Source organism: Botryllus schlosseri, chromosome 6, assembly GCF_051294905.1.
Source record: "Botryllus schlosseri isolate E-star chromosome 6, Bs_hap1, whole genome shotgun sequence".
Classification (NCBI taxonomy): domain Eukaryota; kingdom Metazoa; phylum Chordata; class Ascidiacea; order Stolidobranchia; family Styelidae; genus Botryllus; species Botryllus schlosseri.
The window spans coordinates 27,175,234-27,202,663 of record NC_137241.1 but is presented as its reverse complement, the minus strand read 5'-3'; the positions used below and the strand labels follow the sequence as shown (position 1 = coordinate 27,202,663).

The window sequence follows — 27,430 nt, the reverse complement described above, 5'->3', positions numbered from 1 at the left end:
AAATCTTATCACGTGGGCTGACAGAGGATGAAAAATTAATAGCATTATGTGCAATTACCAATATTATAGACAAAGTTCCTTCCTGAATATGAAAATGCATGCACGGAACCCTTACAACAGTAAAACGTGCCTTACGGATAGTCGTAAATTGGCTCATCACGAAGGGGGTGAGAGGGGCGAAGCCTTGCCAGAAGTTTGGTTTATAATTCTATGGGTCCCAACACCAAAGTTTGGGGGGTGACTGACGAAGTAGGGCTGCTGTTTCGGCCCTGCATGTAGTGCAACATTATATGTGACCGCCGCGCCCCGAATACTTTAAGAATTGAGAAGTCGATCAGTGCGACAGTTACATTCGACTTATATCATTCGGGGCCTATACGATACTTGATTATCGTAGGCCCGTATCAGTTATAATAAATTTTAAGCTGTTTAGGATGAACTGCGCTATCGATGATACGTAGGGCAAGTTTTTGTAACACTAAAAACCTGAGAAAGGTGCATTTATTTTTTTAATTTTAACAAAAGTTGCAGAAGTTGCATTTATACAATTTTTTGAAATCATTAGGGTATGAGATACTCGAAAGGTTCCAGCAGTTTGAAATTTGTATGGTGTCTGCTTGTTCCGTTTCTTCTTTCGCTATTAAATCGATCATGGTTACATTTTTATTTACATAGGGTTTGAAACCTACATGAAAGCAGCAAGAAAATATCGAAAATAATAAGCGATACTCCCCCCAAATCAAATATCACACCCAAACCACCTCCCTAGGTCTGCAAACATGATCCAAGGCTTCCTGGAAAAGGTGACCCAGTGAAAATATCATTTTCGATCGCATCGATTGGGCGTCCGAGAAATAGGAAAAGACCTCAAATTTGAAGGAGAGTGAATTAATCAAGCGATCTATTTACATATAGTGTCAAATATTTCCAGACATTGTAGGGGGAGAAATGACGATCGTTTGCCAACAGTTTGCGTAGCATGCTGAAACTTCGTTCCACAGAGCATGAAGTTGCTTGGCAATTTAACAATTTGGCATACAGTTCTGGACTGATGTTTGGTCGGGTCATTTCCACAATTGCTTTCAGGTCCCCGTTCAGTTCAAATCGATGATCCAAATACAATTTTATTCCTGATGGATCACTGCCAAAGTCAAATGTGTAACCTCTTTCAGGAGAGGACAATTACAACATTTCGCGAGTGTAGAAATCCACATCTTTGGTATCGAGCTCCCGGTCTTGTCGTGTCGCGTCGCGTCTTCTAATTACTCACGTTTCATCAATGTGTTGATAATTTGCTCACGTAAGCAGTAGCACGTCAACAAAATACTTTGCTTATTTCCGAATCGCACAATTTACCAGTTAGTTCAGGGAGTTTCATGACTAACGAAATAGTGGGTATGCCGCATACCCGAAAAAATTGCTAGGTAAACACGGCATACCCAGTATACCTGCGTTCGGCGCCTATGGTGGGCCGCATTGTCCATTGAAATCAATTAATTTAGTCTTTATTATAGTTTTATAGCATATTTTGCGCAATATTTGATAAAAGTTGCAGAAAAAAGTTGCATGAAAAATATAGACAAAAGTTGCAAAAAATTGCAACATAAAACTCCTCCAAACAGATTAAAACACCATACTACATACATTATGAGTATTTACGAAGCTTCCAGAAGCTGTAAAAAAAAAGTTGCAAAAGTTGCAAAAACTTGCCCTAATGATAAGGCTTGATCCGTCTGTGCTTTACCTCTCTTTCACGTTTTATTTTCAAACAATAAATATGCCAATTGTGTGATTTGGGGAGAAAAATGTTCAAACCCAGTCATTCATGAACATCGATAGAAAATTCCAACGGTAATTGAAGCTTTCACAATTTTTGTTTACTCATCCTGACGACAGTTGAAGCACTGCCTCATTTGCCTTCCCTGACCCCACGTCTCTGATGTATCACACCTTCGAGTGGGTATATACAAGAGTTGGATCAATTACAATAATTCAGTTCAATTACAATTACAATTACAATTACTCCCTTGCATGTTTCAATTACATTACCATTACAATTACTCAATGCTAAAAATATCGAATTACAATTACAATTACTGTTAAACATGTATTTAATTACAATTACAATTACAATTACTGTTGAAAATGTAATTGATTCGGTGGAGAGGTGTTCTTTGACAACCGTAGCGACGTAATTAGCAACAAGCTCAAGCTATTCAGTATTCATGTTTCATTCATGATATGTAGAATACACTTTAATTAAAAAAAAAACTCGAACGTATTCGAACTATTCCTAATCATGAGTGATGAAAACTAAAAACACAGAAAAATGTTTCAAGCGACTGTTAACAACTAAAAGTCTGAGCGACTTGATTATAAAGTCTGAGTGACTTGATTATAAAGTTGACTCGAATCTTATCAAGTCAAGCTTGAATTTTCGAAGTTTGTTCAGGGCGCGGAACCAACTAAACTTGGAAGAAGTTATGCGGCTATCGATACTTCTGGCATGCAGCAGCAGAAATCCGAAAGTTTATTCGCTTTTAATCAGTGAAAGTCTCAACAAATTCCACATCGTATGATTATAGAAATTAATTTCTATAGTATGATGTTATTTTCAACTGAAGATATAAGCGCAATTTATGCAGTTTCACTATATAGCCTATATTATTTTCCGACATGGATGGCGGTCTCATGAGTAAATTAGAAACAAAACTTGGGGTCCACGGCTGTCTTGACGGGTCAACAGAGATACACGACGACAGAAAGTTTGAATACCACTGATCTATAAGAATGCTGTGGATGCTTTTTGTATCAATCTGTATCAATCAATTTGTATCAATCAAGCACCGAATTTTACAAGTTGACAAATTATATCGCTTCGAAGTATCAAAAGTCATTCACAAGTACTTTTCCAATAGTTTGCCTCCTGTGTTTGATGACTTTTTCATGCCTGCTAAAAATGTCCACTCCCACTACGCGAGATCCTCGTCTAAATGAAATATCTACTTACCCCCACCCAATAGCAACCTAACTAAGAGATCTATCGACTACTCGGGACCTATCATCTGGAATGCATTACCACCACATATCCGTGAATTGCCTTATAATAGATTCAAAAAAGCCCTACTTGATCACCTCTTGTCGTTACACTAACACTGTTGCCCTGCCTCGCCCAGACATTGCTTCATTGATCATTTGCTACCATCGTTTAATTTTTCTTCTATTTTTTTTTTTTTTACTACCGTGACATTTTTACAGCCAGACTGTTTAGAGTCAAGTGTGCATGTTTGATGCTGGTGTGATCAGACTAGATGACCTTCACGGTCTTATCGATCATTCCTATCTAATACCGAATACCGTGCATGCATATTTTCTGTACCACCACCACTGCCGTCTGTTATGTATTTTGGTTGGATGAAAATAAAGATTCTCTCTCTCTCTAATATGGGTCAGCACCAGACATAGGGTAATCGTGATTAGTAATCGTAATCGATTACGACGATTACAGCATTTTCAATTAATCATAATCGCAATCGATTGCATTCGAAAAAAAATCCGAAGTAATCGACTATTTCACATATCTAATTGATTTCTTTGTGAAAGAGCGATTACTTCTTATTTGAACAAGGACCAGGACCGTAACTGCCGCATCCCAAACCCCCCGATCGGGGGCCCGAGATCGAAAGGAGCCCAAAATAATTTTGTGAATTAACATAAATTTTAGAGTTTTTTTTTGGAAATTCATGCAATATTTTCAAAAAATTTTAGCGCTGTGCGCGATTTAATGGTGTCAAACTTTTTGATTATTGGGTACCCTTCCCCCCCCCTCACAAATAAAAATACGCGTGAGTTATAGAAATGGGCATTCGGCGTCGGCCATTACCACGCCATGACGCAGCAACACATGAAGTTTTAGACCATGTAACATGCGACTCTGAGAAGTGTGCCTGAACGAGAAAACTTTTGCAAAAATGGACTGCCCATGCTAACCGAAAACTTCGATATATTTACATATATGTTTAATTGTCCAGATGCGCCTAAATGACTCGCGCCAAATGTTCCCGTCCTGGCCATCTGAATACAACAAGACAAATGCCATCCCGCAGAGAGAAATTATTTGCCAGTGCAGAAATACCAATTGGAAATCGTGTGCGTCTATTAGTTCAGTACGTTTGGGTGATTTCAATATCTTTTGACATAGCAGACAGGCCGCGGGATACCATCACGTAACGAAGTCATCATACCAACGGGTCCGCGCCCGAATATGTTTAATTATTATTACGGACCGTACATTTTCCAAGACACCTCACTCAGCTCTACCGGTAAATCTGATTACATGAACAGAGAGAGGATAAAAAATTGACAGCAATATATATGCAATTCCCGATCATATTGACCGATTCAATCATGAAATATAGAATTTTTCGCGCTTCGCGCGGTTTATGCGAAATTAGCTGACTAACTGAACAGCGCAGCAAATTTCGCTGAGAAGTATCGGTTGAAAGTAGGAATGGTGTGAACCTCAGAAAGGTTCAGGTTCGTGTGTACGTGAACCTTTTTGAAAGGTTCTGTGTGAACGCGAACGTGAACGTCATGACGTCACGTGATGTCATATTGCTAATTCCAACCCTACATTTCAGTGAAGTGGTAGCCTGTATTAATGTACAGTACACGGTACCTAGCGACGACTCGGGCCACATAATGCCACAATGCTGAAGCGCATATTGACATCTTAAACGTCGCCAAATGTATCAACTGGGGCAATCAAATAATATATTAATCCCATAAAATCAATATCTTCCGTCGCTTTGTCAACAATTTCGGCGAGGACTTGCAATGGAATATACACTTACGCCTCAACGGTCTAGGCCAGACCGGTCAATGTATTTGGCGTCTGTGTATTGCTACGTTGATATTGAGCAGAGTGTAAAACGTGTTTCTATACTTGCTACCGATATTACCCCATTAGCAATTTATATAGCAGAAGCCAACACCCCAATCGCAACGGATTTAGTTTTTATAATACAATGAACATATGAAGTCAAGATTGACCCCGTCCGCCTGTTCGAATATTTACATCAGACTACGATACCAATTTCATTGATTGATTGAATAAGCATCATTCACTGACTACTCGTACTGTATTTCGCTCTTGATGTTGTGTGATTGCGCGTCCATCTCACAGCAGAGAGCCACTAAATATCCACTAACGGAAAGCTGTATATTTCGACTAAACTTTTGTAACATAGCAAGTAAACTTTTTGAGATTGTCAAGGTGCATGCTCGTTTGGTGTTGATATTTAATGCTGCCTGCGCCATGCATAGTGTGGCCCGCAGTTGAAATGCAATAACTTTCCTACAAAGATGTTACAATGAAATGATAATTGTAATATATCAAAAAGGTTCACAGTAGAGAACCTACCAAGGTTCGTTTGTGAACGTGAACCTCTAAATCTCTGACGTTCACACACAGAACGCGAACGTGAACCTTACGTTCACACCATCCTTAGTTGAAAGGTATCGGTAGACGGGGATCTGAGGGCGAATCCCCCCAAAAGTTTGGTTTATCACCCTGTGGGGGGGGGGGGGCAAGACCAGCGTTTTTTGGGGGCTGACGAAGTGCTGTTACGGTCATGACAAGGACTATGACATGAACTGAACAGTGAGCATTCTTGAACAATAAGGTTTTATATCAATTTATTAATGGCAGAAACGTCGGATTTTCAAATGACACTGCCCTATATTATGTCACAAAGTATTGGATTTGCTCGTCATTGCAGAACGAATTATCCAAACTTAGTAGATAGATATTCGATGTACATGCAGTTGTGTGATTGTAAGAACTCCCGTCATGACTTATATCAGGTTATCAATACACTCAGAAGCCACTACCTCGCAGCAGGATAATAATCACAACACTGCCTAGTTTCAAATAGTAACGTATGTATTGATGTTTGGTTACGCTTAGTTAAATGCAGTTTGACCATTGCCGCTTGACGAGCAGTAGGCCTATGTACGTACACCGGACAAATAATTGAAATTTTGTACTCGTCAAATTGAACATGACGATTTCCAAATCGAAGCATTAAAAGTCAACGCTTGCTGATATAGATCATAACTGAGTCGTTTTTTTGCAGCAATATCTGTATTTTAGGCAGTATTTTATGTTCATTTTCTTATTCTCATATGGCCCTACTTGAAATGGGCACCAATCGTTATTTCGCAATTATTTACTCAACATTTAGATCTGACACTATAGCTATTCGCTTATATAGCGCAGGTTGCAGCTACAATCAGGACCGAAACTACACCTCGTGCGTTGGTATCGGGCCTCTACATGGTGATCAATCACACTTTTTTCAGGTGAAGTCCCCCAGACCCCCGTTTACGACCAGGCTTTTTGCCACAACTGGAAAACACGTTTTGATGCGATGTAGATTCGCTCTGTATTTGCTGTCAAGTCGCGCCAAGTGTAAAAAATATTTCAGGTTCATCACTGTATTTCATCTATAACAGTGGTAATTGCATATAGTACTATTCATTTTGATCCTCTCTCATTCCCGTGGTCAGATATACCGATCGAGCTGGGGTAGGGGGTCTGTTCAAAAATTTAGGCAAGCAATTCATAATTATAACATCTTCGAGAGGGCCCAATTCGTGACCTCCCGTCTGCTATATAGTCAAAAGATATTGGATTCACCCAAACGTAGCAGCCTATAAGAAAACTAAAGAAAATATTTCGTGAGTCGTATACCCAAATTGTCATTTCTTCACGGGGCGCATCATTTTCCTCTGTGTGTGCCCCAGATGGCATTTATATTGTGGAGATCCGATTAGGAGCGTGACAGGATTATTGGTCACGCCCGTCCAGCGCGGTTATGAACAATGGATACATGCACAAAGTTTCAGCCAAGGTATTTCTTTGGTAGTGTAGGAACTCGTGTCCTACTGAGTTGTTAACTAACTACGTACCTCTCATTTCAATACTGAGAACGCCAGACAAGTACAGCAACAGTTACACTATAGAAATTTCTGTTTAATTTCAATAGTTACACTCAATCTTTAATTATAACAACAATAATCAACATGCTCTCTCACTGGCACTTTTTAAGCGTGCAAGTCAGAGCGGTACGAATGTATCGGAATGCTAATATTCGAACGGTAACGCGCCGGGAATAAGCGTAAAGAGAGAGAGAGAGTCTTTATTTTCATCGAACCAAAATACATAACAAACGGCAGTGATGGTGGTACAGAAAATATGCGTGCACAGTATTCGGTATTAGATAGGAATGATCGATAAGACCGTGAAGGTCATCTAGTCTGATCACACCAGCATCAAACAGGTACACTTGACTCAGAACAGTCTGGCTGTGAAAAAATGTTTAGTTAGGAAAGGAAAATATAATAAAAAATCAAACAATGGTAGCAAATGATCAATGAAGCAATGTCTGGGCGAGGTAGGGCAACAGTGTTAGTGTAACGACAAGAGGCGATCAAGTAGGGCTTTTTTGAATCTATTATAAGGCAATTCACGGATATGTGATGGTAATGCATTCCAGATGATAGGTCCCGAGTAGTCGATAGATCTCTTAGTTAGGTTGCTATTGGGTTGGGGTAAGTAGACGTTTCCTTTAGACGAAGATCTCGTGTAATGGGAATGGACATCTTTAGCAGGTATGAAAAAGTCATCAAACACAGGAGGGAGACTATTGGAAAAATATTTGTGAACAACTTTTGATACTTCGAAGCGATACAGTTCATCAACTCGCAAAATTCGATGCTTACGGTAGTAAGGCGATAAATTGGTACGTAAAGGTACAGATGAGATCAGCCGTATCGCACGGTTTTGCAGGGTTCGAATTCTGCACAAAAATGTTGTACAGGCATTTCCCCATACTACGATTCCATATTGCAGATGCGAGTGGAAAAGAGAGAAGTAGATGGTTCGTAGTACTGATCTGGAAACCAAAGATTGGAGACGGGTCATTATTCCCACACACCGAGCTAATTTTGATATTGTGCATTCAATATGCTGCTTCCAAGACAATTTGGAATCAATGGTGACGCCGAGATATTTTGCTGAGTCACATATTGAGATTTGTTTATGATTGATGTTCACAGTGAAATTATGACTGGCATTTAAAACGAGCATTAAAACATATGCCGGTCGCGATCGATTGGATATAGTTTGTAGATGTATTATGAGCAGCTACACCAGCACACTTCGTGAAGTCACATGTTGACCGAAACTGCATATGACTTGGTGCGTCGTGGCACGGTAATGGCCGGCACCGAAATGCCTATTTCTAAAAATTATGAATATTTTTGCTTGAGGGGGTGAGGTATGCATTTCAAAATCAAGATATTCAGCGACATTAAAGCACGAAGAGAATTTTCAAGTTAATTAAATCTATCGAAAATACTACATTATATATGCTGATCTACGAAATAATTTTGTGTCCCCTCGAGCTCCTTGCTCACCCTATTATTGAGAGGTTTGGTTACGACCCTGACTAGAATGCAAATCGTTGGGTGCGAGAAATCGTCAGCTATAAAGTAGGACATTAGGTATATTATGACGTAAACAGCAAATTGTCTTCCAATATGTGTTCAAAGACAAATTCTAAGTAGGAAAATAAATGTAATCGGGAGTAATCCTGATCATAATCGTAATCGACTACTTCCAGATTTTGCTGTGATCGTAATCGCGAGATTCAGAAGTAATCGTAATCGCAATCGATTACATTCATGAAGTAATCACCCCATGTCTGGTCAGCACCGACAAGGAAATACGTGACGCTCACGTCTCGTTCAGTCGTTGCAAGTCATTACGTTAGGAAGTTGTGAAAATATGCGATACGCCCACGAAACGAGGAACACATCAAAAGCGCGCAGTAGTTAGTTATTTATTCAATAATCACTTGAGCATAAACGTGCCATTGTATTCATTCGTGCTGTTTCGTAGAAAGACGAAGAAGAATGATCGGAAGAAGAGTTGACATAGCAGTATCTGAGAAGCATATCGAGGATTGCGACGTGGATGACGTCAGTATTCTTATATAGGACTTATTCTGACGTCACAGACAAGCCGCCGTAGCAGCTCTAGTCAATAGTGAAGCATCATCAGTGCTGCAATCTGCACTCGGAAATACTTGTTTCGAACATGAAACTTGAAACTTTAGAGTTTAGGCAATTTCCGAGCTCTTTTAGTAGATGCAGCTGATCAGTCATAGGCAAGCTTCCAGTGTTGTTCAATCCCATGATATAACCTATCGAAGCCCTTTCTAAAGTCAAGTTCGTGTTCAACACACATTGTTGAATTTGCAGCTTTCTGATGTCGCATGTTGTCAATGCGAGGTTTCGATGGGTAAGAGTTGATTCCATCGAAATGCCGAGATGAATAGGCCTTATAGGCTTCAGAGAATCGAATCAATTCGGTTCGAACTTTACTTTTAGAAGTCGATCGGAGACATAACCCTGTTTAGAAAATTATTTATCTTATACAGGAATATAGCCGAACACAGTATATGGCTATAAAACAGAGGGAGATGTGGCATGTGCTCATAGTGTTCGCCTCCTGTTGTGTAGCTACCAATATAACAAATGAGGTAACTACCACAATGAGTTACACGGGTGAGTGAGGTTTACGTTCGTATTACCAAAATAAAGTATTACTGGGGCCTATACGATAACTTATTCCATAAAAATATTTGAAGAGCTTATTGGAGGTAAATAACTTCAATATACGATTAGAATATTACGTTCAGTCTTAAAAATATTTATAGGATAGAATGTAAACATGGAATGGCAACGACCGATTTTGCAGCTTCGTTCCGCTTCGCTGAGACTGTATTCAGAATTGTTTTTGCGTAAGCGACTGTAGGATTTCTGGCAATCCAAAAATTATTTTCCAGAGCGCAGAATTTACTGAATCTGGTCTTGATCGAAAGCTACTGTCGCTCCGATTTCGAAAATATAAATTTAAACATGATCAGGCACTAATCCACCTAGAATCCGCCCTACAAGTCTGAAATATCGGCATTGTCCGAATAATCGGAGAGCCGCAACGGGTCATTGTTTTGCGGTTATCCGATTGTTCAGAACAATGTACATTTCAGATGTTGAGGGCGATTTTTCGTCAAAGTCTGGAGCCTGACCATATTTTAATTTATATTGTTGGAAGCAGTGCAACAGTAGCTTTCGATCAAGACCAGATTCAGTAAATTCTGCGCTCTGGAAGATAACTTTTGCATTGCCAGAAATCCTACAGTCGCTTACGCAAAAACAATTCTGAATACAGCCTCAGCGAAGCGGAACGTTACGTTACATTTTATAGTTATAGTATGCGGATACTAAGTAGGCACAGATAAGCAGACAAAGACTGATAATGATTGAACCGAAAAGGAAATTATTCCGTCTGCTCATCAGATCCATTTTACTTTCAGAAACCGGATCGGAACGAACTGGCTATGATGAAGTGACTAATAGTACGGAAGCAACTCAAGGTCTAATAAACACCACGATATCAAGTAAGTATGAACAACCTCCAGGAAATGAAAGGCAAAGCATTGTTCTAGACTGCAGGCGACGCGAAACCGAACGAACGTCACTCAGTTGGCAACCAATCATGCAAGAAAACAGAATGATACGCGCATTGAAACACTCGAACACATTTTGAATAAATGTCATTAAAAATCATATCAAATTTCATCTGAATATTTTATTGAAATGAGCCTCGCCGTACCCTGAATGTGCAGGAGCAGGATTATCAATCATATTGTCTCGTGTGTCCGCATTGTTTTGGTGAAGACAATATATATATCACAGATCACGACTGTGCTGCAACCAACGAATCGTATTACGTAACACTGGCAAGACAACCCTATGTCCATGGGGCGGGTCACCGGTCAGAATCTCAATCATCTATTATATCAATTTATCATTCAGATAACTGCTCATCGGCACCGTGTTTCAACCAAGGCTTTTGTATAAGCTCGGACATTGCACCTTTTTACAACTGTTCCTGCACTCCGGAATATACAAACCAGCAATGTCAAGGTGGGAAAAGTGTCTGAGTTTTGCGCGACACTGCCAAACTAGCTTTTCATGTTTCAAAAAAAGACGACTGCCACGATATTCCGAGAAACGATGAAATTGTCAATTTATCACATCAATCGCAGCTACCTTAGAACACTACCCAGTTCTATTATTTGAGCCAGCCTTGGACAATTAGATAATTCTAGTGGTCTAATTAGACTAATTAGAGCGAAATGCCGGTAATCTAATTCTAATCTAATTGTGAAATGTCTCTTTGCTCTAATTTTAGTCCTAATCTAATTTCTGGTTTTCCTGTAACTGCTACAGGTGAACTGTATAGTGCGAAACGAGTCAAGCTTTCTGTACAGAGATTTGCTATGTGCTCATGAGGATGAACTTGATTCGATGTTCAAGTATTCGCGAATTCAGTAATTCTAATTTTAATCCAATTTATAAAAAATGTGTTGCTATAATTCTAATACTTGTCTAATTTGTAATGAAATGTATAGCTGTAATTCTAATTCTAAACTAATTTTGAAAAGCTGAATATTGCATAGTTTTCCAAGCCTGATTTGAGCGTTAGTATTTTTTCAAGCGTGATCACAGCGTGATATCAAATTGTAATTTCACATACTTGTGCAGTGTGCATTCATTATAATAATAATAACAATGAACATTGTTTGTGACGTGGATCGCAAATTCTCATGCAGCGTTATTTTCGATGACATGGTTTGAGTAACACGAATGCTCGTACTACATGCATGATCATTTGTTATGTATGATATGTAACAACAATATTACAGTCGATTGAAAATTTTGGACCTACGTCGCAACCTACACTCGCAGTACATTATTCATTCGATATTTCGTGGGTCCGTTGTCTTTTCGTATAAATTCACATTTCATATCATGTCAAAGCATGACTTACTATATATTCCCACGTAACTGTAGTTGTTCCTATAAACATGGTTGCCGCCCACTTTCCGTCTTGAAAATATCCTGTCGCCCGTCTGTAAAGTTTTGCTCGAAACATGGAAGGAAGCCAGTGTTAGTGAAGTGATATTGACACGTAAACAGACGTTTTGAAGATTGTCAGCAAAATGAAGGGGAAAGTTCTATTTCGACGTGAATAATTCGCAGTACCAAATGATTTGACGCACACGACATATATTATAACCATGTCTGTTGCAAAACGTGCAACATAAGTTTCTTTGAGGACAGATTTTATTTCTCTTGAAACTTTTTTCGCGCCTTGCGCGATTTGCCGGGAACTGAATTCTTCATTACTCAAAAAATATTTATATACGGCAACTAAATATCGTATGAAATCGTTTCGGGCAACATGCGACCAACGTGCGCCATGTGCGGTGCCAAAATGATTCGCGGCGATAAAACCCTGAAATAAAATAACCGCCGCATGTTGGCCAAAACGTTTGACATTGATATGTCCACTGTTCCATACCAATACCGAGAAAAGCATTACCTAGAATGGACATTACCGAGAATGGGCATTACCGAGAATGGGCATTACCGAGAATGGGCAGTGCTGAGAACACGCTGGTTATACTCGATTTGGCCCAGGCCTACCCACAGCTTAAGAATCATTGCACTTACTAAAATATTAGCGACATAATCAACGAATTCAAATACTTGGCATAGAAAGATTATTCTGCATGTTCAAATAGATCAGAGTAAATTCACCTCTAGAATTGAGATTCGTCGAACTTGGAGACTGCAAATATCACATAAACTTTCAAAACAAATCGGCGTTGTCGACGGCAAACACCACGTGCAGGAACCTTGGCGGCAGCCTAGCGATGATCAAAACGGAAGCTATCCAAAGCTTCCTTGAAAACTCATCCTCGGCACTTTACGGAATGTCAAAAAACGTTTCGTTCTGGATTGGTGGATACAAGCGGAATGGTCAATGGATGTGGGAAGATTTGACTGCGATAGAAAATGGAACAGGATTCACGAAGTGGTCCGTGAACAGCCCCAACAATCGTGGTGACGGTCTCATAATATCATCTCGTCGCAATGCTTCGGCATTGATGAGTTTGCATTGGATAGACGAGACCGACACATCTGAGGAAGGCTTCGTGTGCGAGATTGCAAGTAAGATGGTCCATATGTAGATTTATAGCAAGTTGGGCAAACTATTTCCGAGTTATCTGATTCAACCAAACTCCATTCGTCATCGCTCGGGCTGGACGTTATTTCGAGTCGAATATATCGGTTACAATGTTTAGAGTTACATTGCGGACAGTTGATTTTCTCAATCCTTTATTGGAGAACCTAAATTCGGTATCTCTTCTGGGTGGTCGTGCGATGATCACAGATCAGAAGCAGTTTCGATTCAACAGACATTCATGAAAACAGAATATGCAGTATATCGGCACTATGCAACTTCTTCAACTAATCTATACTGTGATTGGCCTATAATTGCTTTAGTGGTGGTATAAATGGCCGACCTGACTAATACTTGACTATAGGAATTGAATTGTTCAAGCATGCCTACTTAATTTTATTCAGCCTTGGTCATCGATATTCATTGAATGGTTCTGCTATACTACTGCACAATGACGTTGGGAATTGAATGGATTGAACTTTTGATCGACAAATATTGCTGTGAAATGTAGATATATATCTTATCTTTACCTCAAAATGTATATAGATCTTCCGACCTACACCTGAATAGGTATCAGCGTTTGCGTACTTGGGCCCGTAGCCAGATATATATTCGTAATGAATATTTTAGCATTACACGTACAATCGTGAAAATACTCCAACAAATATGGATAATAAATCGTTAATATGAACTACGTCGCAATCATCTTGGTCATCACACCTATGATGACAGCGTTCGTGGTTCCTGGTTCGCAATAAATAGATTTCCATCACCCAATTGATATAACGCGTAGTAACTTTTCTCTTTGCAACATGTAGCGGATAAACTCTCCTTGACTATCAATCATGCTCAATTGCTTATCCGCTTTTAACGCGTAGACTTGGCCTCAAAGTCTGTAACATAGTTGTGAATAAACTGCAGTAAATACATCAAATCAGAAAGCTTATAACGCACGTGTCATGCATTTCAGAACGAAGTACTTGTTCAACTGAACAATGCAACAATAGAGGCAAATGTATAGAAGTAGGATGTCAGACATACTGCTCGTGCCATGACGGGTATGGCGGAGGCGACTGCAGACAGGGTTTGAATTCGCTTGATTCGTATTTATAGAATTAGCATCGTATAAAATATGTTCTTTTAGATCTTCTGGTAGTAAGAGTTTTGTCCTCAACTGCGTTCACTGTAGATGCGGGAGCTAACGTAACAGTGTTGCTAAATATTTCGAGCGTCGATGGTCCTGTCCGCATTGAAATTACGGACCATGCATCACGCTCTAATATACCGGATATCAGCAATGCTTTTGGGACAGTTGAAGCAAACCTTGGACAAATATGGTATAATGGAGAAACAACACGATTTTATTTTCGCGCATATTACGAGGGAAGTAGATCGTACAACAGAACGGCTAGTGTTAACATCGTTGTGAGAAGTAAGGCATAAAAGCAACTGCATACGCACTTACCCGAACGCCACGTTTATCGTACCTTTGTATACAGATCCATACGTGCCAACACACATTTCCGCGGTGGTATGTGGAACTGAGGCAGATGTGTTCTATACTCCGGACGTAAAGTCATTGGGATTCGAACATAGGTCAGAGATTCCGACCCCGGGACATAGATTCGGCCTGGATTTATCAATTTCGATCATAAAGTCTCCATCGTCATCCTCATCCCGAATAGGTCGTGATTAAATTAATGTGCTGGATGTTTTCGAATGTATAAAGCCGGCACCAAATCGAATTATCTTCAACATTTTCCACATCCTAATCAGCTCAAATTATAGTATATAGATTTGTGCATTGCGGATGACTATCGGAAACTATTAATCCTAAAACCTTTACGTTCAATGACTTTCAGAGTCGAGATAGTTGGATATCCGAGCTACTCCGAGTACCCATCCAGCGCAATAGCCCGAAAACGAACATTCGGTGGATTATCCGAGAATTCTGATTATTTAGCGAAGGTTATGATGACAGAATTATCCGCTGATAAACACCCTACCAAATATTATTTCATTTCTAGGTGACGGTATGTTCATCCAGATGCATCAGACCATTAAGCACTACGATCTCTGGTTCCATTAAAAACAAATTGCCAGATCCTATATTCAAATACTTCCTAATAACGAAACCCTACGACGCAGATGTCTGCAGGTTGGTTTGGTCCGTTGAAGATTTTCCGATCACAGAATACAAGGCAAGTGTCAGTTACTTTTACATGTTCGGTGAGTGATAGCATGCATACTAACATTTTTCACCCCAGTCATTTTTCGGAGCACTCGATCAGCTTTTGCCAAATTGCACAGTGAACTCAAGTGGTTTATGTCTTTAGACTAATTTAACTTTTACCTGACAGTTAGTCGTTGTAACTAAGTTTGTATCGCGTTTATGAGTGGCCTAATATAGTCCGTACCAAAGTAACTGAACATATTATCCAAAATTGCTCCCATTCATTTGTCATTTTCCGTTGGTCACCAAGGTGCATTCTGCAATTTCCAACGTAGCCATTTTCGATCAGCTAACGAAGTACATAACTTAATTTCTCTATATTTCTAAATATGATTTTTCTCATATTGTATTTGTATCTGACCGATCGACCATATTTATATAAAATTATAATTGGGCAATGTAGGCTTATGACATTGTACCATGTACGACATTGTACATTAGGGCTGTTCAAAAATAACTTTTTTTTCCCGATTCAAGCCGGTCACCTCTTAAATCGTCAGGTTGCAGTAGAAAACCTTGCTCACCAAATTTCATTCGATTCCAACCAGTAAAGGCCTCCGCAGATCCAATTAAAATTTTTAATTTATTATGGAAAATTAAAAAAAAAAAATTCTAAATTTTTCTGCCAACCCCATGAAATTGTTGAGCTGTCTTCAAAGACGTTGCAAAACAAATTTGAGTCAATTCCGACCAGTAGAAGCGGAGTTATGTGAGTTTTTCGATGATATTTCTCGGATTATCCCTGATTGGTGGATAATCCGCGTTTTATCAACGAAAAACTCACATAACTCCGCTTCTACTGGTCGGAATTGACTCAAATTTGTTTTGCAACGTCTTTGAAGACAGCTCAACAATTTCATGGGGTTGGCAGAAAATTTTGGATTTTTTTTTTTTAAATTTTCCATAATAAATTAAAAATTTTAATTGGATCTGCGGAGGCCTTTACTGGTTGGAATCGAGTGAAATTTGGTGAGCAAGGTTTTCTACTGCAACCTGACGATTTAAGAGGTGACCGGCTTGAATCGGGAAAAAAAAGTTATTTTTGAACAGCCCTATTGTACATGTACGTATATGTGTTGTATATTCACCATACATATCAACTGGGTATAGTGCACCGTTCGCCCATAGTAAGTCACATCTCGGAATTTATGACAGAAAATCTACAAATTTCCCTTGCAGTTGACAATTCGAAGTCGTGAGATAGCGCAAAGTAACTTTGTTGACCATGATACCGAACATATTACTCTGCACGCGAAGCGTACTGATTATTCTCGGATAATGAAGAGCGGTCTAAATTACACTTTCACGATATCTGCAAGAACGTGCAATGGTTTCAGCACAGAATTTGACAGTATTGGAGAATGCGTCATGGCGGGAAGTAGCGACGGACCGTCGGTCACTGGTTTGTAGATGACGTTTTCTCGTTGCATCCTGTGACGCATCGCTGCATAACCCCATAATCCCTACATCATTGACCTGGTGAAGACCGTTTGCCCGTTGGCATTAAAGATTAAACACCTTCTGTGATTAGATAATACGTACACATTCTTTGTTAAATGAGTCTAACTATAAGTTCGAACGTATTGTATCATATTTTTGAAGCCACTTATGGAGACACAATGGCAAAGTAGGTTTTACACCAGGGTTTCCAAACCTTTTTAACGCCGTGATCCCTGTGAAAATTGAAAAATTAATGTCCCCAACCGGTAATTCGAATGATAAAATGATATCCATACAACACACAATCAACATGTAGTACATTAATTAGTTATTACATATCCAGTTGTTGGTGTGTGTTCAGAAGTAGGCTATACATTGTTGAAAACCCACATTCACAACGATTGTCAATGAGAAGGACAACGGCAATGCCGTTAAGCTTATGTAGTACGATTAGCTTTGTTTTGTAACAGAATGTGAACTCGAGATCAAGAAGTGGCCTATTGCTGCACCTGCGTTTTTACTGAATTTTAATATATATATATTTTTTAAATCCACATCCACGGAGTAGATGGTGAACCCCAATTTTACACAATGAGAAGCGTGCAGCATGTGATGTGAGGACAACGATTGGCTTACACTGGCAGATTGCTATGTATCATGCTGAAAATTGCTGCTAATTATAAATCTATACTTTCCATTGACAATCCATCCCCTATACTACGTTCGTTCGCAGCTATCTTGTCGCACTGCCAAATGACTAAATAAAAATAAATATCTTCACTATATGTTCAGGTACCGCAGAACAAAGCAATGGTGCAGTGGTAATAGCCTTGGCACTCTTATTCGCAATGTCGGTTTTGGTCATATTGACTCTGATTTTTTTGTACTGGTGGAGGTGAGTGTATAGTTGCTTGATCGTTGTTCCTGGTGCGTATGGTAACCGATGTCGACTGTCAAGCTACGGCAAATTGAGGTGGTCAAAGTAGTCATTATCCAGTTGATGGAATGCATTAAATTTCTACTCAACTTCACTAAAAGATGCCAATTTCCAAGGCATTCCACAACTACTTCAAGTAGAACACACAAGAGGTCCGACAAGTATACCCAAGTAAAAAGTTCTCAAAAGTAGATTTGCTGGTCAAGGTGTTGCAAACATTAAGTAGTCATGCGGTTATGGGTTACTCTTTCGAAATTGCAAAAAGAATCTTCGCAACAACACAAAATGACTAATTACTCCACGAATAGACCAATTCTCGAAAATGCATTCTGCTACCATGATACAGGGGCTCTTTTGCCCGGTTAATCTGATAATTCCACTCACAAAAGTGATACAAGGCAATCCCAAACTATATACTTTCTACTTTACACAATCCAAAGTGTATAAAGTAAGTCGTTTTGCGTCATAAAACTGTTGGGTAAAAGGGGAAGTAGCTTTAAAACATAATCACATGGTGCAAATACGCAAGACCTACTTGAGTACTCCGGAAAGGTACAAGTACAAGTACTTCGTTACTAATGACCGGTAGGTTTTCGGATGTGATAACAAAATGTCGGGGATGGTAAAGGGGTGATGGGTCAAAAAGTTTAAGAACTACTGTTCGATAATCTAGAATTCTAGATTTACATGTAGAAAGAGTAGGCGTGAGAATCGTTTCGAAGTCGGCATTGGAATAAAAAGTGATCAGTAATCAAGTGTGTATACTTATTTCTTAGGAATATATACCCAAGTAGCTATATTGGCTTGCTCGTATAAATCTTTCAATCGGCTGCATTTTTAGACTATACTATAGGAACTTCTTATTGAACAGTTGATTGCTAAATCTACTTCAGATTTTGAAACGTAGAGAGTCGTTTTGGCACAAGTTTGCATCACTTCCATAACTTGTCATAAAAATCGCGTGAAACAGCCGTCGTATCACGGCAACTTAGTAGATATCCGAAGATTGCATCGACCGTGGCATCATCGGTCATTTTGTCCAAGCGGCGAAGATAGGCCTGATTAAATAAAATATTCATATTGAAATAAACCCGCATATTTTCGACTGACACTCGTCAGAGGTCATCGTCAGCAACTTGTAGAGTATTTAAAGAGCTTCTTGGAAGTACAGAACTTCGATATACAATTGAGTAGTATATTCATATTGAAATGAACCCGAATATTTTCTGCTGACTGATGTTTCTTTCTACGTCCAACATGCAGCCAGAGTTCAAATAACTTATATTGACAACTTTGATCGACCACAAATGTCTCATTGACTTCAGATGCTTTTTCAGTAGCTTCATTGCGCTACTAAATTCATTGAATACTGTTTTTAGTCTCTATACTTTAAACTTACAGTTTACATTAAATACGAGATATTCCTTGTATAAATGGATAAATCCACGTTTAATGTGTCGATTCAGGAATACAGCCCGCCAAGTACTTCATTTTCCCACATCCGGCCCGCTGACCAAGTGGCCCGGCCCTTCCTCAATCCCACCATTTTATCATCTTTGCTTTGTCCGCGTATACTCACAGAGAACATCGCAAGCAAGCTGATGCGACAACCGACAAGACGTCAGGATCCATGAGTCGTAACAATACAAAGGTTAAACCATACTCCACAACGAGCTTTGATAACGGCGAGAAGGCAATAGACAGCGTTGACCCCCAGGCGTACACGGATTACGAAATAACCAATCAGTACATAGTGAGGGCAGACAAAACAACCAATAAATCGAAGAATGTCACTGCGTGCGACGACGATAAGACAAGGAATGATGTTACCAAATTGAAATCCGTATCGGATGGATACGAAATTGCCATTCCTCGGTCTGACAAGGGATATGAAGACGTATCAGGTGCGCATGTGCAAGAGTCTGCGTATCAATACGAGAATTTTTCGGCAGCTCCCGATCACGAAGAACATCCGGAATGGAGCGACGATTCATTTTCAGATCATAATTCTGACGATTACATTAACGTGGAGGTCGTCGATACTTCTCAACAATCAGGTTAGCGTTTAACTAGATAATTTTATACTAGTTGGCTAATTAGACAGATTTGAGCGAAATGACAGTAACCTGTAATTCTAATCTAATTCGTGAAATGTTTTTATGCTCTAATTTTAATTCTAGTCATATTTCTGGTTTTCCTTTTCGTGCAAAACGAGCTATAATTATTAATTATTCTAATTAAAAAACTGTGTAGCAATAATTTTAATTACAATCTAATTTGGAAAACCTGAAAATTTTGTTCAACTCTGGCGTAATGATTCGCGTCTGTTGATAATCGCGTACATACAAATGTAATGGTCCTATGCACAATCATCAGTCCAGATTTGAACGGAACCTGCGCTACCATGATAAATTATCAAGTTCATTGTTGATCATTATGTGTTCCCTATAAAGTGTTCATCTGAACTCTACTAGAGAGTTCAATCGTTCGATTATGTCCTTGTATAGCCGCACTCGCGTAAATTTCCTAATTGTTGCGCAAACTGTAAGGCCAGAAACAATATGCATTGCATAATTTGAGGGGTAATAGAATGCATAGTTACATCATCTGTTTAACTCTCTCAGCAATGCGGGGAAATACATATGCATCTGCATTGTACATGTGTACATACAAGAGCCACAATCAAAGGTTGAAAAACCCATAATATCCACCCTGTACCTATTCCAATCTAAACTAAATGCTCATTTTCAGTATTGCCGTCGCTTTCTGCCTTAAACGTATTGAAATCCAAACTCAAGCATAGAGTAACGCGAAAGAGTCACCCGGATAACATATCAGACGCAACCGGTGACCCCAAGAACACTGTGGGCCAGTCCTCGGGAATTTCGGTGGCGCTGAAACCACCTACTGTGGCTCAAGCTCAATCAACCTCAGCACCTGCAAGTGGCGATCGAATGGTAACAAATACTCCTTCCAAGCCACAACTTCCGACCAAAATCGCCCTCAAGCCCGTTGTTGCTTCACAACACGAAAGAAACAAAACAGAGTATGATAGAAAGATAACTGGCGTAGCCTTGAAACCCCCGACTGCATCGAAACCTATTCTGACAGCGAAACCCGATCCGGTTCAGAAAAAAATGCTTAAGCCCCGAATCGCTGGTGCAGCCCAGCAGAAAGGACAAGCGGATAATGAATTGGCTGCGGTACTGTCCCGTCTTAAACCGGTTGGAATGAAGAAATAAGGCCCCCATATAAACCGTACCTGCCTTGTACTCTCACTGACCTCAATCTACTGCGACTAATCGTTAGATAAGCGCTCTTTATTGGCCTGGCCTCCCCTTCCTTCAGCATTAATAGGAACTGGAACTGGAACTTGTTCGCGAACTATACGGGTCGCACTGCGTACGCGATTCTTTTACCTTCGATGATGAGATGCGTCGCTCATATAGTTCAACGCTTCCAATAATTTTCTAGGCTCATTCGACATAAAGAGCCTTTTCACCAACATGCCGCTAAATGAGTCTCCGACACTGAGTTTTGCTGCAATGCCTTAGGGTTGGGGTCAGACTTGGATCAATTGTAATTTGTGATTGAGCTGAATGTATATAATTACATTTTTTCATGTAATTGTAATTGTAATTGTAATTGAAGCATTTCTATTTTGTGTAATTGTAATTGTAATTGTAATTTGATCAAAATTTTGCTCAATTACAATCTCAATTACATTTTCATGGAAACCTGACAATCACACCATAAAATAATCATTTAATCAATCATTTATTCTTCGCACCAGTGAAAATCTGGTACCAACCAGGATGATGACGAGGGGCCTTAAGGCCTTAGTAAGCCGTCACCACGTGTAATAATTAGCCTATTTACATTGGTGTTCTATGCGTGCTGCACTATAACTAAATAATTCAGTCACGCTAAACTGTTTCCCATATTTCAGTAGCAACAGAAAACTTTGTGACCTACCATATACGCTAAACCAGTGGTTCTCAAACTGGGGGCGTGCCCCCTTGGACGGCGTGAAAGCATCTGAATGGGGCGCGACGCTCCAGTGAACTGCAATCTTTTCCGCGCTTGACCCGATTCACCTACGTATTATGGTTATTGCTAGGTGTATAGACTGAGTTTCGTATTTGAGAATTCTCTCATCAACAGTCACACTATTTGTAAGGATTGCTAACTTTCTGGTTTCATTGTGTGATATGACGATAAGGGGGGCACGAAATATTTACTGCCATAAAGGGGGCGTGTCTAAAAAAGTTAAAGAACCAGTGGGCTAAACTAAATCTGAATATTTCGAAAACGGATGAACAGCAAATAAACTCTTCTGAAACTTGTACTGAACCATTTCCTACACCACAGTCTTTATAATCTCTGACCAGTACCGAGGCTTGTTGCAACAATAGCAAAAAAATCAAGTTTCCAACCGAGGCTTCATCAAACTTGATCACGCATTTGCAGAGATGTCATCCCAATCTTACCTCCAATCTTGGCCAAATTTACTGGGGCCAGAAACATTTCGCACCATAATGTTCATCAAATGCAATCTAACAGTTTCCGAACAAGTGAAAATGTAAATGGGAACCAAAATATTGTAATTCTAAGTTATCAGGAGGTTCTTTTCTTTTGCATTTATTTTAATTTTACGCACCTTATCGGTATCATCCTTATCGTTGACGCCTTACCAATTAGATTTCATTAGCTTGATCCAGCTCTGAGTAGCCTATTCGTTTGATTACATTTCATTGACTGTCCTACAGCCTATTTGCTGTTAGTCACTCAAACCTTTGGTTCTTAACAGTCGCTTGAAACATTTTTCTGTGCTTTTAGTTTTCAGTACTCATGATTAGGAATAGTTCGAACACGTTCGAGTTTTTTTAATTAAAGGGTATTCTACATATCAGGAATGAAACATGAATAGCTTGAGATTGTTGCTAATTACGTCGCTACGGTTGTCAAAGAACACCTCTTTACTGAATCAATTACCTGTTCAAAAGTAATTGTAATTGTAATTATAATTGTAATTGATTACATGTTGAACAGTAATTGTAATTATAATTTGATATTTTTAGCATCGAGTAATTGTAATTGTAATTATAATGTAATTGAAACATGCAAGGAAGTAATTGTAATTGTAATTGAATTAAAATATTGTAATTGATGCAACTCTGGTTGGGGTGGTGGTATGCTCGACTTGTTTTATGATTAATTGCTTTGCTGTTTGGATTTTTGCAGAAAATTATTTCCGCATTGCGTTATTTTCTTGCTGCGTACAGGCAAAACATGTAATTCACATGTCCGTGAAATGGGAAAGTACCAAATTTGACAGCTCAGCGGAAGCGGACAGCGAAATGCTATCATATTGTATTCAAACCTAAATAATATAAAAATGTATTCATGATCGATTGAACAACGAAGAAAAAAACGAAACAAGCAGATAGCCAGATACCAGGAAAATCTTCAAATTTTCGAGTATCTCATACGCTAATATATCTAAAAAATTATAAATTCAACTTTTTACTGCGACTTTTGTTAAAATTAAGTGCAACTTTCCCAAGATTTAAGTGCAGCAAAAACTTCTCCTAATAATAAGGTACGTCATTGGAATGACACCAAACCTCAAGAAACTTCCGAAGAAATTTTTCGCGAAAGTGAGGATGTATACATCCATATCTACCTTGGATCGGCCCGATTTCATATCGATTTGAGAAACAGCTAACTTCAGCTGTCCACCGTTGTTATCCAACGGTAAAACAAAAACCGATGCTGTCTTTACTTCGATACCAATGTTTCATGTAACCCGAGAGGACTTTCTCCCGGCTTCACAACAAAGTCATGTAAGTTATCAGTTCAAGTAGGCTACCACTGTGATTGTCGGTACGTAGGGAAAACTTCCAAACGGTTGCAGGAGCGTACTAAAGAATGCATTCCACCGTCTATCAAATCGTACATTTCCAAGTCGCAGCAAAATAATTCGTTTGTTTTCGAACACAACCAAGCCACCGGTCAAAAGTCTTCCATCGATAAACACTTGCTAGAAAATCCGACATTTTCTCTATATTGGGAAAGGGTCGTAATTTATTCCATTTGTCTGTTCTTAATTCCACCATCATCACTATGCACCAGCGTAGTGAATGCCAACGGAAAGAATTCGTGTATCATTTAAAAAATGCACACTTGTTCTGTTTCGTTCTCTCCGTGCCTGCGCTATAGTTCTCTCGTTTTTGGAATTTCGTATTTTACCCTGTGTGACGTCATAATTACCAATGCTTGTTGTTAAACATAGTTTTTTGAATGCTCGCATTATTGCTGACTGTATCCCCTGATGAGTGTCAGCCAATAATATGATGTATATATATCATTGGTGTCAGCCGAAAAGCTTCGGGAATAAATATGAATATATTATTCAAATGTATCATGAAGTTCTGTAGGCTACTCCAAAGCGTTTCTTAGCATTAAAGCAGTAATACAAATTTCTATTGAATCGTATCGTTTACGGCAGTGGTTCCCAACCTTTTTCGTCTCGTGCCCCCCTTGGCTGATATTTGAGCTAAGATTCCCCCCCCCTATGAAAAAGTTGCCTGTGACTAAAAAAATGTGCTTTTTACCGCGCAGCCATTTGTTGACTGAGTCAGTGTTGGGATCAAGTCACTACCTTCGAGTCACGAGTCATCTCGAGTCATTGCACATTTTGACTCTCGAGTCATAAGTCAAGTCAATCGATTTTCTAAGATGATTCGAGTCAAGTCAAGTCCCTCTTTTTTTGGAGGTGACTCGAGTCAAACTGCACTTAAGCCACTGCAGAAACTACAGCATAAAGTACTCCGAATCATAGCTAGGGCCCCAAAGGGGCCTGGCTGCCCATCCATTAAGTCACTGCTGAAGAGATTCGGCGTCCTAAACATAGAAGATATGCGTAAACTAGAAATCGCCAAGTTTATGTATCAGTTTCACTGCGGTCGTTGCCCCGAATATTTCAATGACTTCTTTACCTCTGAATCAAAAGCGCACAAGTACAACACACGCGCGTCCACGTCGTCCAACTATCATATGATCGACCGAAAAGATCATCGCTCTATCAAATATGCCGGACCTAATGTGTGGAACAGTATCCCGCCGGCCATCCGGCAGTTGACGAGCATGTCCAGTGTCCACATTCAAGTCGAAATACAAGCAATTACTACTAAATAAATACAGTCCATCCTCAAGATTACCGGACCACGACTGACCTATCGATCTCGCTTCCCATGACATGTAGCCCTATTTCTTGTCGCTTCCTTTTCTATACTATCTTCTTTACTTTCATTCAGTGTGCATGCCTCCTCTTTACATCGCCTAGGCCAAGGTTGGTGTCCGATTCCATAGGCAACTCCTAGTCGCTTCGACATCTTCCTTTCTTTTCATTGTATCGCATTTTTTGTGGTGTATTGAACTGATAAAATTGCTAATAAACCAATGATGATGATGAAGTCAAGTCAAGTCACAATTCAAGTCAAATTGAATTTTCGAAGTACCAGTGCCGATTTAAAATCATTACATTTTGCTAGCTGTGTGTAAGACAGATTAATTGGCCATTTATCTTGAATCAAACAACGAAGTATAAAGTTGAATATGCATGCAAGAAGGCGTTGTATCGCTCACACACACCTAGAACTGCAAACAAAATACGTGAGTAACTACAGTATGTTATTGTCAGCCAAGAGGATCGAGTACGAACTACGAAGCCCCGAGAAGTTTAAACAAGTTATATTCGCTCGATTTCAATCATACAAGAGGGTTGGTAAAGCTATCACTGCGAAACGTAAGCACTGAGCCTTCTAAGAAACAGAAATACGTTGCTATTAGATAAATCTATTGCTACTACGACAACGTAGGCAGCGATCGTTTCGTTTGTTGTCAATTTGTTTGTGGTGTAACAATAGAGGATCATCAGCGAAACGCACAATCAGTTAATGACTGCTTAGTGGTTACTCTCACAATGTGACACAGGCGTATTGCGAACAAAACGAACATACAGAAAATACAGTGATTTAATCGACACTGTTTTCTTGATGACTTGAAATTGACTCGTAAATTTTGCTCCGAGTCACGAGTCAATCCGCATTTTCGAAGCGCCGAGTCAAGTGAAGTCAAGTCATTTTTGCAAAATAAGTGACTCGAGTCTGACTCGTCATCCCAACACTGGACTGAGCAATTAATGGCAAAGATATTCAGATATGTCCGAACTATGGCGAATGCGGACCGCACTAAACTTTGGTAAAGTACAGTCAAATTTTACCTGTCGGATAGCCGCGGACAAAAAATAAAGTCCGCTTGCTAAAGACTTGAGTGGAATCGATGAGTTTGGTATGTTTTTCACGTTAGCTCATATGTTGGCTTGAAAAGTCAAACAATTTCACTAGCGGCCTTGTGCTGAATTCGGCTTGACGTTTTCCTGCTTAGTAGCAATTTGGCCGAGAGGCTGTCGCGAACCCAACGAAATCGTCTCGTGACGAGCCTCACTTTATCAGGGGGTGTAATATCTACGGAAGGCATTTAAACATACAACTAGCTTTAAATCCGTTAAAGAAATATAATTGTAAAGAACTAATTTCTACTTATCAGTTCTATACCATAAAAATCTAAAACCTTTAAACCCATTATATCTTCCGATACAATGACAAAGCCAGATTCCCCCTATAAAAATTAAGCCAGATTCCCCCCTAAAAATTTCAAAATTCCCCCCTCTTCCCCCCGGTTGAGAACCACTTTACGCGAACACGATACAAATTAGTGCAGTAGCTCTTAACCTGGAGGAGGGCATGGTATGGTATGGAATGGGAATTTCCATACTCCATACCCGCCCCAATCGTTCGATGCCATACTTGACAATTTTCCATACCATAGCAACCTTCTTCCATATCTTATTGGATACTTTTCCATACTTTCGCAACTTTACCAGCCTCTCAAGAGATATTCTAATTTTGATGTGTGTAAATGTTCCGGCATTTATATTCTAATTATTTTGGATGAAAATATCCATTTAATCAGCCCTGATGCAACTATGATGCCCCTAGTTTCTTTATATCATGTGTCGTCAGCAATGTAGGTTGCCTAATCATCGAAGACGGGACGTCTATTATATACACACGGGATTATTTGGAAATCGCAACAGAATCTCATTACATGTAAATTTAGTGTGGTAATACACTGCTGGCAGTAACATCATCTACAAAATTACATAAAACAAAGGTATAGTGTTAAATTATAAGATAGGGTCCCAACCTTTTCTCCTAATTCCTCACTACCTGAAATCGATATTTCCACCCTATAAAATTGCTCCTCCGATAAAATTCGGCAAGACTTTGTTTTGTAAGAACTTGCTAGTGGTGAAAGTTTAGACACCCAGAATTGAATAGCACGCAATAAAATTAATGAACAGTGAACTGGTAATCGTAAACGCACGATTACGAATTGATATTTCTTCATGGGGGGCATCATTTTCCTCTGGTGTTGCCATCTGCACTGTGGGGCTCAGATTAAAAAGGACACTACTATATTAGAATCGAAAATCAACACGCATCGACCCGCGCGTGGCGCGAAGAAAATTTCAAGAATAAATCAAATCTCTCGAGCTGATTCGTAAATTCAATTTGCATATTGACGA

The 27,430-nt window shown here is 39.4% G+C and overlaps 1 protein-coding gene across 3 annotated transcripts; it reads left to right on the top strand.

Moving 5' to 3' along the window:
- Positions 1 to 9,149: 9,149 nt before the first annotated feature.
- On the top strand, positions 9,150 to 27,171 carry LOC145441913 (uncharacterized). 3 transcript variants are annotated; one of them, XR_013915910.1, is made up of 14 exons: positions 9,150 to 9,633; positions 10,446 to 10,529; positions 10,948 to 11,058; positions 12,745 to 13,152; positions 14,136 to 14,249; positions 14,310 to 14,597; positions 14,665 to 14,761; positions 15,028 to 15,133; positions 15,193 to 15,366; positions 16,578 to 16,800; positions 17,631 to 17,733; positions 19,357 to 19,832; positions 20,527 to 24,270; positions 26,527 to 27,171. XR_013915910.1 is itself a non-coding variant. In XM_080319864.1 (13 exons), the coding sequence occupies exons 1-13, from the start codon at positions 9,528 to 9,530 to the stop codon at positions 21,015 to 21,017; spliced, it is 2,781 nt and encodes a 926-aa protein (XP_080175990.1). In that variant the 5' UTR covers positions 9,150 to 9,527; the 3' UTR covers positions 21,018 to 24,892. The 3 variants fall into 3 exon arrangements, 1 of the variants encoding a protein (XP_080175990.1); XR_013915911.1 differs by lacking the exon at positions 10,446 to 10,529; XM_080319864.1 differs by lacking the exon at positions 26,527 to 27,171 and having other exon boundaries at positions 20,527 to 24,892.
- Positions 27,172 to 27,430: the final 259 nt, after the last annotated feature.